The 12,052-nt window shown below is 34.3% G+C and overlaps 2 protein-coding genes across 2 annotated transcripts; one reads left to right on the forward strand and one right to left on the reverse strand.

The window, feature by feature from the left end:
• Positions 1-3,770: 3,770 nt before the first annotated feature.
• LOC110009218 (hypothetical protein) lies at positions 3,771-5,815 on the reverse strand. Its single transcript, XM_020678223.3, has 2 exons — positions 5,674-5,815; positions 3,771-5,549 (listed from the first exon to the last, which is right to left on the reverse strand). Exon 2 carries the CDS (start codon positions 5,512-5,514, stop codon positions 4,138-4,140), a length of 1,377 nt encoding a protein of 458 aa, XP_020533882.1. The 5' UTR covers positions 5,515-5,549; positions 5,674-5,815; the 3' UTR covers positions 3,771-4,137.
• Positions 5,816-7,235: 1,420 nt separating this feature from the next.
• LOC105631474 (transmembrane 9 superfamily member 7) lies at positions 7,236-11,540 on the forward strand. Its single transcript, XM_037641794.2, has 7 exons — positions 7,236-7,495; positions 8,353-8,517; positions 8,625-8,734; positions 8,967-9,075; positions 9,177-9,289; positions 9,799-9,949; positions 10,092-11,540. The coding sequence occupies exons 1-7, from the start codon at positions 7,397-7,399 to the stop codon at positions 11,247-11,249; spliced, it is 1,905 nt and encodes a 634-aa protein (XP_037497722.1). The 5' UTR covers positions 7,236-7,396; the 3' UTR covers positions 11,250-11,540.
• Positions 11,541-12,052: the final 512 nt, after the last annotated feature.

Below are 12,052 nucleotides of genomic sequence, written 5' to 3' on the forward strand. Positions count from 1 at the left end.
CGGGTATTCTCCATCTTTCAAAAATGTTTTTGCTCTTCTTTTTATTTTTCTTTACGTTATCACAACGAAATTCTTTATAATGTTTCGGTTATGTCAGTCACGTAGCTGTAGAAAGCTTTGGAGTAATATGATGGATGAACTTAATCAGATTTTTCCAAGTGTCATTCCCGTATTTTATTGGACAATTGTCGAAGGAGTTGAGCAAATCAATTCAAATGGAGCTTATGCCATGTAGGCTCATTCCTATAAAAATTAACTAACATTATTCTTTAAAACGATATAAGCTATGATGACTTTTTTTTTCTTTCTTTCTTTGAAGAGATGGGAATTAATTTGTTGATATAATTTTTTCAGGTCATATTATTTTCCGGATCTTCCTCTAGAAAAATACATGTTCAAAGAGCATCCTTCTCTCACTCCTTAGATTAACTTGCATGGTTTCTTATCTGTGGGAAAACTATCATAATATATTGTTGACTCAGTTGTTGGAGGAGAGTGATAAGACAGAGAAGTTGTTTGGGTGGTCCCTTATGTTAAAGTCCTGCGAAGGCCAACAAAATTTAAATAGCTTTTTTCCCATGTTTTTCTATCTCTTGTAGAAGATATAGAAAGTGAGAAGTCTCGAGTTCGAGTCCTCATCAATTCAGTGAAGTGAAAGTTATTCAAAGGGGGAAGGTTGTCTCCTGCTGTGTAGCCCACAACATTTGTTTCCTTTCAAAGATGACTCTAAGTCGTGTGAATTTAAAAATATTTGAGAAGGTTAAATCCTCCTGCATATTTGTTTAATTTGACACTTTTTTCACAGTATTTTGATTGGAAGACGAAAATTCCTAACAATTCTAGTTTAATCACTGTAAGAGATTTTCAAGACAATCAAAAGAGATATGCAAAACATTTTGGGGTCATTGGATTTTTAAGAAATTCCTTTGTTCACAATGAAGAAACAATATATAAGAACTGGGTATACTCCATCTTTCAAAAATGTTTTTGCTTTTCTTTTTATTTCTCTTTATGTTATCACAACAAAATTCTTTATAATGTTTCAGTCATGTCAGTCATGTATAAGGCTGTGGAGTAATACGATGCATGAACTTAATCAGATTTTTCCAAGTGTCATTCTCTTATTTTATTGGACAATTATTGAAGTAGTTGAGCAAATCAATTCAAATGGAGCTTATGCCATGTAGGATGATTCCTATAAAAATTACCTAACATTTTTCTTTAAAACTATATAATCTATGGGGACTTTTTTTTTCTTTCTTTCTTTGAAGAGATGGGAATTAATTTGTTGATATAATTTTTTCTGGTCATATTATTTTTCGGATCTTCCTTTAGAAAAATACTTGTTCAAAGATCATCCTTCTCTCACTCTTTTGATTAACAGGCATGGTTTCTTATCTGTGGGAGATCTATCATAATATTTTGTCGATTCAGTTGTTGGAGGAGAGTCGGTAAGACCAGAATTTGTTTGGGTGATCCCTTATGTTAAAGTCCTCCGAAGGCAAGCAAAATTTAAATAGTTTTTTTCTCAGGTTTTTCTATCTCTTGTAGAAGATATAGAAAGTGAGAGGTCTCGAGTTCATGTCATCACCAATTCAATGAAGTGAATGTTATTCAAAGGGGGAAGGTAGCCTCCTGCTGTGTAGCCCACAACGTTTGTTTTCTTTCAAAGATGACTTTAGGTCGTGTGAATCTAAAACAAACATTTGAGAAGGTCAAATCCTTCAGCATATTTGTTTAATTTGACACTTTTTTCACAGTATTTTGATTGGAAGATGAAAATTCCTAGCAGTTCTAGTTTAATCACTGTAAGAGATTTTCAAGACAGTTAAAAGAGATATGCAAAACATTTTGGGTCATTGGATTTTTCAGAAATTCCTTTATTCACAATGAAGAAACAATATATAAGAACTGGGTAAACTCCATCTTCCAAAAATGTTTTTGCTTTTCTTTTTATTTCTCTTTATGTTATGACAATGAAATTCTTTATAATGTTTCAGTCACTGTTGAGTAATACGATGGATGAAATTAATTAGATTTTTCTAGGTGTCATTCCCGTATTTTATCAGACAATTATTGAAGGAGTTGAGCAAATCAATTCAAATAGAGCTTATGCCATATAGGCTCATTCCTATAAAAATTACCTAACATTTTTCTTTAAAACTATATAAGCTATGGGGACTTTTTTTTTTCTTTCTTTGAAGAAATGGGAATTAATTTGTTGATATAATTTTTTCAGGTCATATTCTTTTACGGTTCTTCCTCTAGAAAAATACCTGTTCAAAGATCATCCTTCTCTCACTCCTTAGATTAACAGGCATGGTTTCTTATCTGTGGGGGAACTATCATAATATATTGTCGACTTAGTTGTTGGAGGAGAGTCGGTACGACGAGAAGTTATTTGGGTGATCCCTTATGTTAAAGTCCTGCGAAGGCCAACAAAATTTAAATAGCATTTTTCTCAAGTTTTTCTATCTCTTGTAGAAGATATAGAAAGTGAGAGGTTTCGAGTTCGAGTCCTCACCAATTCAGTGAAGTGAATGTTATTTAAAGGGGGAAGGTTGCCTCCTGCTGTGTAGCCCACAACGTTTGCTTCCTTTCAAAGATGACTCTAGGTCGTGCTAAAACAAACATTTGAAAAAGGTCAAATCCTCCTTCATATTTGTTTAATTTGACACTTTTTTCACAGTATTTTGATTGGAAGACAAAAATTCCTAGCAATTCTAGTTTAATCACTGTAAGAGATTTTCAAGACAGTCAAAAGAGATATGCAAAACATTTTGGGGTTATTAGATTTTTCAAAAATTCCTTTGTTCACAATGAAGAACCAATATATAAGAACTGGGTATACTCCATCTTTCAAAAATGTTCTTGTTTTTCTTTTTATTTCTCTTTATGTTATCACAACGAAATTCTTTATAATGTTTCAGTCACGTCAGTCACGTAAAAAGCTCTGGAGTAATACGATGGATGAATTTAATCAGATTTTTCCAGGTGTCATTCCCGTATTTTATTGGACAATTATTGAAGGAGTTGAGCAAATCAATTCAAATGGAGCCTATGCCATGTAGGCTCATTCCTATAAAAATTACCTAACATTTTTCTTTAAAATTATATAAGCTATGGGGACTTTTTTTTTTCCTTTCATTGAGGAGATGAGAATTAATTTGTTGATATAATTTTTTTAGGTCATATTATTTTCCGGATCTTCCTCTAGAAAAATTCTTGTTCAAAGATCATCCTTCTCTCACTCTTTAGATTAACAAGCATGGTTCCTTATCTGTGGGAGAACTATCATAATATATTATCAACTCAATTGATGGAGGAGAGTCAGTAAGATGAAAAGTTGTTTGGGTGATCCCTTATGTTAAAGTCCTACGAAGATATAAAAAGTGAGAGGTTTTTCTATCTCTTGTAGAAGATATAAAAAGTGAGAGGTCTCGAGTTCGAGTTCTCACCAAATTCAGTGAAGTGAATGATATTCAAAGGTGAAAGGTTGGCTCCTGCTGTGTAGCCAACTACGTTTGTTTCCTTTCAAAGATGACTCTAGGTCGTGTCAATCTAAAACAAACATTTGAGATCTTTTTATGGGAATTTAAGTTTGTGGTATTGTAATTTTAAGCCATATTGGCATAATTCTTGTTTTAGCTTTTTTGGTGATAGATTAGATACAAATTGCTACGAATATATGTTGAAAGATGACGGGTTAGATTATCATAATGATATGAAAATAACACTTGTGCACACTGATGATTCATGAGCTCATTGGGTTCATAAAAGAGAGACGATAATCCGTTTAATATTATCTTAAGCCAAGTATAATTCAACATGTTTGCATTATAGGCCTACGTTTAAGAACACATAGAAGTAGCTATTGGAGTAAAACCTGCAAGCATGTAACACATAACACATAGACAGAGCAAATTTAGTATTACAAAAGCATTTCCATATAAATATATTTAAAACTGTATAACTAGAGTTTCAAGCTTTTTCGGGGATTACTAAAATAATAATAAGTTTGAAGAGCCTCCAAATACTCACTCGATCTCCTCCAGATCACATGTTTTGTTGATTATAAAAAGTTTAAGATAATAGTGCAATCTGAAGGTGTGAGGTAAGAAGATGGGCTGGATGTGCTTATATTGCGATGGCTTCTATAAGTCCAGCAGGACCATCGATGCGGAAAAACTGGAAAGACACATAGGTAGCTTTGAGGATATCTTGGCCTTCTGTATCTTTATCTTTTAAGACAGTAAACTTGGTGAAGTAGAGTTTATCTGCCTCCAGACAGACCAAAGAGAACAGAGGACCATCTAAATGGACCAGAATCGGGAGACCTGAAGTGAAATTTCTCCTATCCGTGCTAGGTATAATGTCCACCTCATCACACAAAATATGTGCTGATAGCAACTCTGAATTGGATGGATCATATGCATAAATATCCCCGCAATAGTTGTTGTACCAATACACGATGTTATTATAAACCAGGCAATTTCGCATATCAGGTAAGCATTCCCACTTTCGATGTTTATCCTTATAGCTTATGAAGCTTGGGGACTCGATGATTTCCCTTGTGAAGTTTAGTGAACTTTCATTCAATAACCAGTCACCAATTGTTGTGCCCTTTCCGCCCTTTGTCATCATTGTGCTGCTTTCATCTAAACTGTACTCATCAATCATATCATCCAAACTGTACTCACCAACCCAAGAGTCAGTAGCAGGATAGTACCGACAGCGGAAGCTGAAGAAGCTGTAATTGAACAACAAAATGCAACCCCTGTCTTCTAGAGGCACAGCAAACAAAGGACCATCAGTTAGCAAATCTGAGGGTGGGGCACTGATAAATTTCCATCCAAAAGTATCTGGATCATATACCTCGCCCCAATATCTTACATCAAGTTGTTGTGAAGGGGCTAACGGACCTGGATGTATTCCGCCAAATGCATAAATCTTTCCTCTAAAAGAGACAGCAGCACAGGATTTTCTTTCTCTGTTCATGTTAGGAATGATGGAAGGGTCGCCGGTCATTGCATCGAAAGCCTCAACTTTTTTGTGCATAAAATCACTTCCTTTTATTGAGGCTTCCCGCGCTTCTATAAGTTTTTCCCATCTATCTGTGAAAGCTATAAAACCCTCGTCTTCATCAGAATCTGGGGAATCTGGATCAGACGCATATATTACTTCGACTGGATTGAAATCGGTTTGGCCCCCAATTATATAAACAGTAGAGCCGGTCAATGCAGTTCCAGACTCTCTTGCATAATCAAGTGTTTTAATGGGCTGCAGAAGTATACCATCGCTAAGAGAATTTCGAAGCTCCTTTAAAGACACATCTTTCTGATGTGAAAGATGTGCCCTGAACCAAAAGCTCTTCCATAGGTTGTCATCGAAAACAACAGAGATCAATACGTACTTGTCATGCGTGTGCGAAAGATATCTCTTTTCAGTCTGAACAGATTCCGTATCTGATAGGAGATGTTTCAAGCCACCCGCTCCCTCTGAGGATTTTGCCATTGGTGCGACTTTAGGATGATCTTTTTTCCTTTTTCCTAAGAAGATGAAGAAAAGAATTATTCTACTTCTATCCGAAAGCGGCAATAAATAAATCGAAGGGTAAGCATACAGTTTCCATGCTACACGATATAAAACTATATATATCTTAAACTAGCATACGGTTTCTACAACTGATCGGAAACGTTTCAAGCGGCGGGTTCTGCTCCAGGATCTGTCATCGCGCAATTGGAAAATTTCTAGGATTATACTATTGATTCTATTGGCAAGTGATAATAAATAAGGGAGTTGTCGTTGTCGTATTATGTTAAGACTGCGAGTAAGTATCGTGCATCCGGTATACCACCCCATACACTAAATCAATGGATCTTTTATCATAATAAAGATATTTCTGACAATTTATTAAAAAAAAATAAAATAGTAATAATATTTAAAAAATTCTTTATAAATTAGCTTATGATATAGGTAGCTCATACACCAGCTTATACAAGTCTTAATTCTAGTATTTCATATATTCAATCTAAGGAATACTCTCTTGGTTTGATTATTTTAAATTTAATAGTTTTTGACTTTTTTTTTTTTTTTTTGCATTTCGATAACATATTTAGAAAATTAAAACAATATTAATTATTTTATTTTAACTTTACTTTTGGCTATATATTTACATTAAACTTCATTTAAATTAAATGAGCATCAATTAGACAGTAAGTCAATTTACCTTTTTTTTTTTAAATTGAGAGAATGTAATTTTTTTTTATTTTTATAAAAAAGTCAAAAAGGAAGGAATAGTAACCAGACATCCAAGGCTTATAAAAAAGTAATGGAACTTTCTTTTTTCAAAAAAATAGGATAAATTACATTTTTTTTTACTAGAGATTACTATTTTGGTTGATTAGTTTGGCAAAATCCATTACTTTGTTGTTATGTTTTAAATATATATATATATATATATATATATGTATATATATATATATATATATATATATATATATATATATATATGAAGGCATTTTATATACTTTGCCTGAGATTTATAAGTTTCTTCATTATAAATTTATGCTTTTTAAAGAAAACAGACCATTATCCTAATTTTGAAGTAGTTTTTTTTATGGTTTTTGAATTTTAGGACAATAGTTGTTTTTTTATTGAATCTCATACAAATTTTTTTTTTCTAATTGGATTTATTTGACATTAATTTTTAGCAAAAAAGGAAGTATTCATTCAAAATTTTTAAGGGTGATTCAATCTTTTTCAAATTTAATGAAGAGAGTGTATGGATATGGTCAGGTCAAGATAAAAGTTGAATATGAAAATTTAGATGCATGGGATGGAACGAATAAATCACATTGGAAATCAATGAAAACGTGAAAAGATATAAAATTACTATATTTATCAAATATAATCAAACAAAATTCATCAACTCAAATTTGTATTAAAAAAATAAACCAAATAATTAATTACTAAATGTATAGATTTGCTATTTAAGTTTATATGATTTGTCCTGTGGTACTCCAAAGTGTCCAAGGAATAACTATATCCTATGTCCTTTATTAAAATGAGATAAATTGCAAGAGTTTAATCGCAACTCTGCATTTTTATATTTTATTTTGAAAAAAAATATAATTATTACATAAATATAAAAATATTTATATAAGTTTTCCGTAAGAAAAATAGCGTAAATAAGCAAATCTCGTGAGTTTCTGCCGTAAATTTATGCGTTAGGTGAAAAAAAAAAAACGCTGATTAATTGGGATTCCGGAAGCGGCGGAAAGAGGAGGCAAGAAATCCTGGCAACAGTCAAAACTAACACCTCTATACTTGAAAACCTCTCTCAACTCTCCTCATCTCTCAACATTTCTCCCTCCGTAGAATCAAGCAGACGAAGATGGGGAGAATCTCTGCGACTCTCTTCTTCGCTTTCCTTCTAATCTCCTCTGCATGCTCCTTCTATCTTCCTGGCGTGGCTCCACGTGACTTTCATAGAGTATTATCACCTACCTACTTCTGTTTTATCTTTTTCCGCTTTTTTGTTTTCGTTTTTATTTTCTTTGGCTTTTTTTCAATTTATTGGGTTTACTCCTTGTGTTATTTTTTAAGCTGACGGGTTTGGTTAAAGTAGAGTTGGATCTAGGGTTTTGGGGTTTGATCCTTTGTATTGCTGATTGTATTCTTGTAGATCTGTTACTTAGCTTTACACTTGCTTTGGATCCGTGGTTTTGTTGCTTTGACTACTTGTTGATATTTAAAATTGAGCTTGTGATTAAACATTGAGATTATAGTAGTTCTCTTGGTTCTTTTAGTGTTTTTGATTGATTGAGTGATATGTTAGTTGTGTATTTTAGACTTAACAATGGGAGATGTATAATGCACTTTAAGAGGATATTATATTGTCTGTATAAGAAAGTGATGCGAAGCATGTAAAAACAAGAATGGATATTGACTGCTATTGAAAAGGCTCTAAGTTTTCTTTAATTGGTAATACTGTGGTTTTCCACATTCAAACATGTGTTTGTGGATGTAAAATTCTGGTACGAAGTTTGAGTTTTGCTTCCAAAAAGTGCAATAAATTAGATGGTCTTATGGTAAGTGAGATAGTTGCACTTGAATTGGGATATATGATGAAACAGGTGAGTTCTTTCATTTGGAGTACCTTAATATTTAGTGGCAACTTTTTTGTCCACTTCAAGTAGAACTATCTTCTTTACCTTGTGGGGATATGCGGTGGTGGGAGGGATGTGAGGTTCTTATTTATTTTATCTTTCATTTGGCTGTTACTTTCCTCTTGTTATTAAGTGCACCATCTAAGTTCTTTTCTTTATTTTTTTTTTTCCCTATAAATAGGGTGACTTCCTTTCTGTCAAAGTGAACAAATTGTCATCTACAAAGACACAACTTCCTTATGACTACTACTACTTAAAATATTGTAAGCCTGATAAAATTGTGAACAGTGCTGAAAATTTGGGGGAGGTTCTTCGAGGTGACCGCATCGAGAACTCTGTATACAATGTAAGCATCTACCATCCTTTCTCTTTCAATTTATTGGTACTTGAATACGAAACTGAACTGGGGATGAATTTGTTGATTGTTACCTTTGGATCTGGATCCTGCTCCAGTTTGAAATGATGGAAGAGCAGCCGTGCAAAGTGGCTTGTCGAATGATACTTGATGCTGAGTCTGCTAAGAATTTTAAAGAAAAGATTGATGATGAGTATCGAGTTAACATGTAAGTTGAAGATGTGCTTAACATGTTCTGTTTTTGTTATTTTGAGTTCTGATTGCATGGTTGCATTTCACTTTTTTCCCTCTTAAACTTCACCCATCTGTTGCTTTTTGATTTGCAATATTATCTGTTTCATGTTTATACAGTATGCTAATTTTGCACTCATCTGTTGCATGTTCATTTTCACTTCAAATTGTTTCTTGTTTATATTGATAGCTGGGAAATGGATTTGCAGGATTCTAGATAACCTTCCAGTTGCTGTACTTAGTCAAAGGAGGGGTGGCAGTCAGTCAACAACTTACGAACATGGTTTCCGTGTTGGGTTCAAAGGAAATTATGCTGGAGTATGTTTATGAAAGCACTATATAGCATTGAAGGCTTCTGTTTTACTTTTTGTTCTGATTTTTTTTTTTTTTTTTTTTTTTTTTTTTTTTTTTTTTTACAGAGTAAAGAGGAGAAATACTTTATCAATAACCACCTTAGCTTTAGAGTTATGTATCACAAGGATCCTGAGTCAGGCTCTGCTCGAATCGTTGGATTTGAGGTTATTCCAAACAGGTGTGGTAGCATCTTGTTCTGTTTTATTTCACTTTTCAGATTTTATTGGGTTGATCTGCCTTGTGAAAGTGGTGGATATGAATGAGTGTACTTTATTGTCTGCTTCGAAATTCTGGAAGTAGCAATGACATTAGAGCAAAGGAACATTAAAAAAGAACATTTAAGTACCTGAAATGTATATGATTGGTGCTTCAACTTATTACTTTTACTGAATTTGCAATAGTATTTGACTTAAATGTGTGGCACTGAGTTTTTATAGATTGCAGTGCACTTTTATGCCAAAGACACATTCAGCTAGCTTGTCTCCTTGTTGTATGCTTGCTACCTTACCTTTTGTGTATTTTATTGAATATCCTGTTGAAATTTTCTTAATGTTTCTCTAAGCCTATTGCACAATGCATTCACTATGCAATTCAACTCTTCTTGCATGTTGTGTTTGCTCTATGTGGGTGTTGAAATAGTTTTAACTTATTTATTTCCTGTTAATTTTAATTGATTCTTGTAAACAGCATCAATCATGAGTACAAGGAATGGGATGATAATAATCCTCAAGTGACAACATGCAACAAGGATACCAAAAAATTGATTCAAGGTAGCACTGTTCCACAAGAAGTTGACTCAGGCAAGGCAATTGTGTTCACATATGATGTTACCTTCAAGGTACTCTCTTATTATGTCTTTGCTTCTTTTTCCCTAATCTGTTTTCCGTCTCTCTCTCTCTCTCTCTCTCTCTCTCTCTCTCTCTTGTGAGCCTGTCTCATTTTTGCTGTACAGATTTTTCACTTCTGAAGTTTTTTTGTAGGAAAGTGAGATTAAATGGGCGTCTCGTTGGGACACCTACCTACTCATGAATGATGATCAGATCCATTGGTTCTCCATCATAAACTCACTGATGATTGTTCTCTTCCTTTCTGGCATGGTCGCCATGATCATGATGAGAACTTTGTATAGGGATATTGCAAACTACAATCAATTGGAGACTCAAGATGAGGCCCAAGAAGAAACAGGGTGGAAACTTGTCCATGGAGATGTGTTTAGGGCACCTATCAATTCTGGTTTACTGTGTGTTTATGTCGGTACAGGTGTACAAATATTTGGAATGACACTGGTGACAATGATATTTGCATTGCTGGGTTTCTTGTCCCCTTCCAACAGAGGTGGCCTTATGACTGCGATGGTTCTGTTGTGGGTCTTCATGGGCATATTGGCTGGTTACTCGTCAGCACGTTTGTACAAAATGTTTAAGGGCACAGAGTGGAAGAGAAACACCCTAAAAACTGCATTTATGTTCCCTGGTATTCTTTTTGCAATCTTTTTTGTGCTGAATGCCCTAATTTGGGGTGAGCAGTCTTCAGGGGCAGTGCCTTTTGGAACCATGTTTGCTCTAGTTTGCTTGTGGTTTGGTATCTCTGTTCCCTTGGTCTTCGTGGGCAGTTACCTAGGTTTCAAAAAGCCAGCTATCGAAGACCCTGTGAAAACAAACAAAATTCCTAGGCAAATACCAGAGCAAGCTTGGTACATGAAGCCAGTCTTCTCCATACTCATTGGAGGCATTCTTCCATTTGGTGCAGTTTTTATCGAGCTCTTCTTCATCTTGACATCAATATGGCTGAATCAGTTCTACTACATCTTTGGCTTCCTCTTCATAGTGTTCGTTATTCTTTTAATCACTTGTGCAGAGATAACAATTGTGCTCTGCTACTTCCAGTTATGTAGTGAGGACTATCACTGGTGGTGGAGATCTTACCTGACTGCCGGCTCTTCTGCTCTGTACCTTTTCCTCTACTCGGTTTTCTACTTCTTCACCAAATTGGAAATCACAAAATTGGTTTCGGGCATCCTGTATTTTGGGTATATGATAATCATATCTTATGCTTTCTTTGTCTTGACTGGAACAATCGGCTTCTATGCTTGCTTCTGGTTTGTGCGAAAGATCTACTCATCTGTCAAAATTGACTGACCTGATGATCCAAAAGCAGATGAGGATTAAAGCAACTCTTGGGGTTTGTTTAGCTTTTCTCAATGCTTTTGCCGGGTGCAGTTTATGAGATGGAAATTATGGTTCTTGGTCCCGGTGAAAGCTTTTCTTGTGCTGATTAGAGATTAGGACTGGGCATGTTTTGTTTATGCATATGTGAAAATTAATATAAATTGTTCTCACTAGTTTCTGTGCATTAAGCAGTGATCTAGATCTCTCCACACGGTGTATCGACTGTCTTTTACTCAAATCATAAGATTATGATTCCCTAAACACTGCTTCTGTTGCTTGATTTCTTTCTTCCTTTCTTTTCTTTTATTATTTTGTTTTTCTTAGTAACACATCCTCGGATGAATGATCTTTCTGTTATTATTATTTGTTGTATTTTATAAGCATTTACCATTAGATGAAGTGCCTTGTCGCTTTATTTCTATTTCAAAACAGAACTTGCAAATGGGAAAATTCTGGATAAGGGGCAAGTTTATGTTACTCTACCTGAAAAGACGGTACCTCAAAAGATAATTGGTAAATTTTGTTGATGCAAATATTTCGTTAATGGATAGATCTTGAACCCTGAAATCGAATTTGCCAATAACCTTCACACGAAAAATCATTCCCTTGATCCGGTGGTGGGGTAGGGCTTAGAACAGCGACTCTGAATCCTAGGCTGAGGAAAGGTTCAATAAATCCTTATAAACCATAACATTACACGCGATCCTTAATTTAGTGATTTGGGCAACTAATAAACATCTTTGCACTATGATTCCACAACCAATAACCAATGA

This window comes from Jatropha curcas, chromosome 1, assembly GCF_041381405.1.
Source record: "Jatropha curcas cultivar XTBG-Jc1 chromosome 1, XTBG_Jcur_1.0, whole genome shotgun sequence".
Taxonomy (NCBI): domain Eukaryota; kingdom Viridiplantae; phylum Streptophyta; class Magnoliopsida; order Malpighiales; family Euphorbiaceae; genus Jatropha; species Jatropha curcas.

Coding starts and splice junctions, on each gene's coding strand:
- LOC105631474 (XM_037641794.2), top strand. CDS start 7,397: ATGGGGAGAATCTCTGCGACTCTCTTCTTCGCTTTCCTTCTAATCTCC. Junction 8,735..8,966: donor GATGAGTATCGAGTTAACAT/GTAAGTTGAAGA, acceptor ATGGATTTGCAG/GATTCTAGATAACCTTCCAG. Junction 9,290..9,798: donor TTTGAGGTTATTCCAAACAG/GTGTGGTAGCAT, acceptor TCTTGTAAACAG/CATCAATCATGAGTACAAGG.
- LOC110009218 (XM_020678223.3), bottom strand. CDS start 5,514: ATGGCAAAATCCTCAGAGGGAGCGGGTGGCTTGAAACATCTCCTATCA.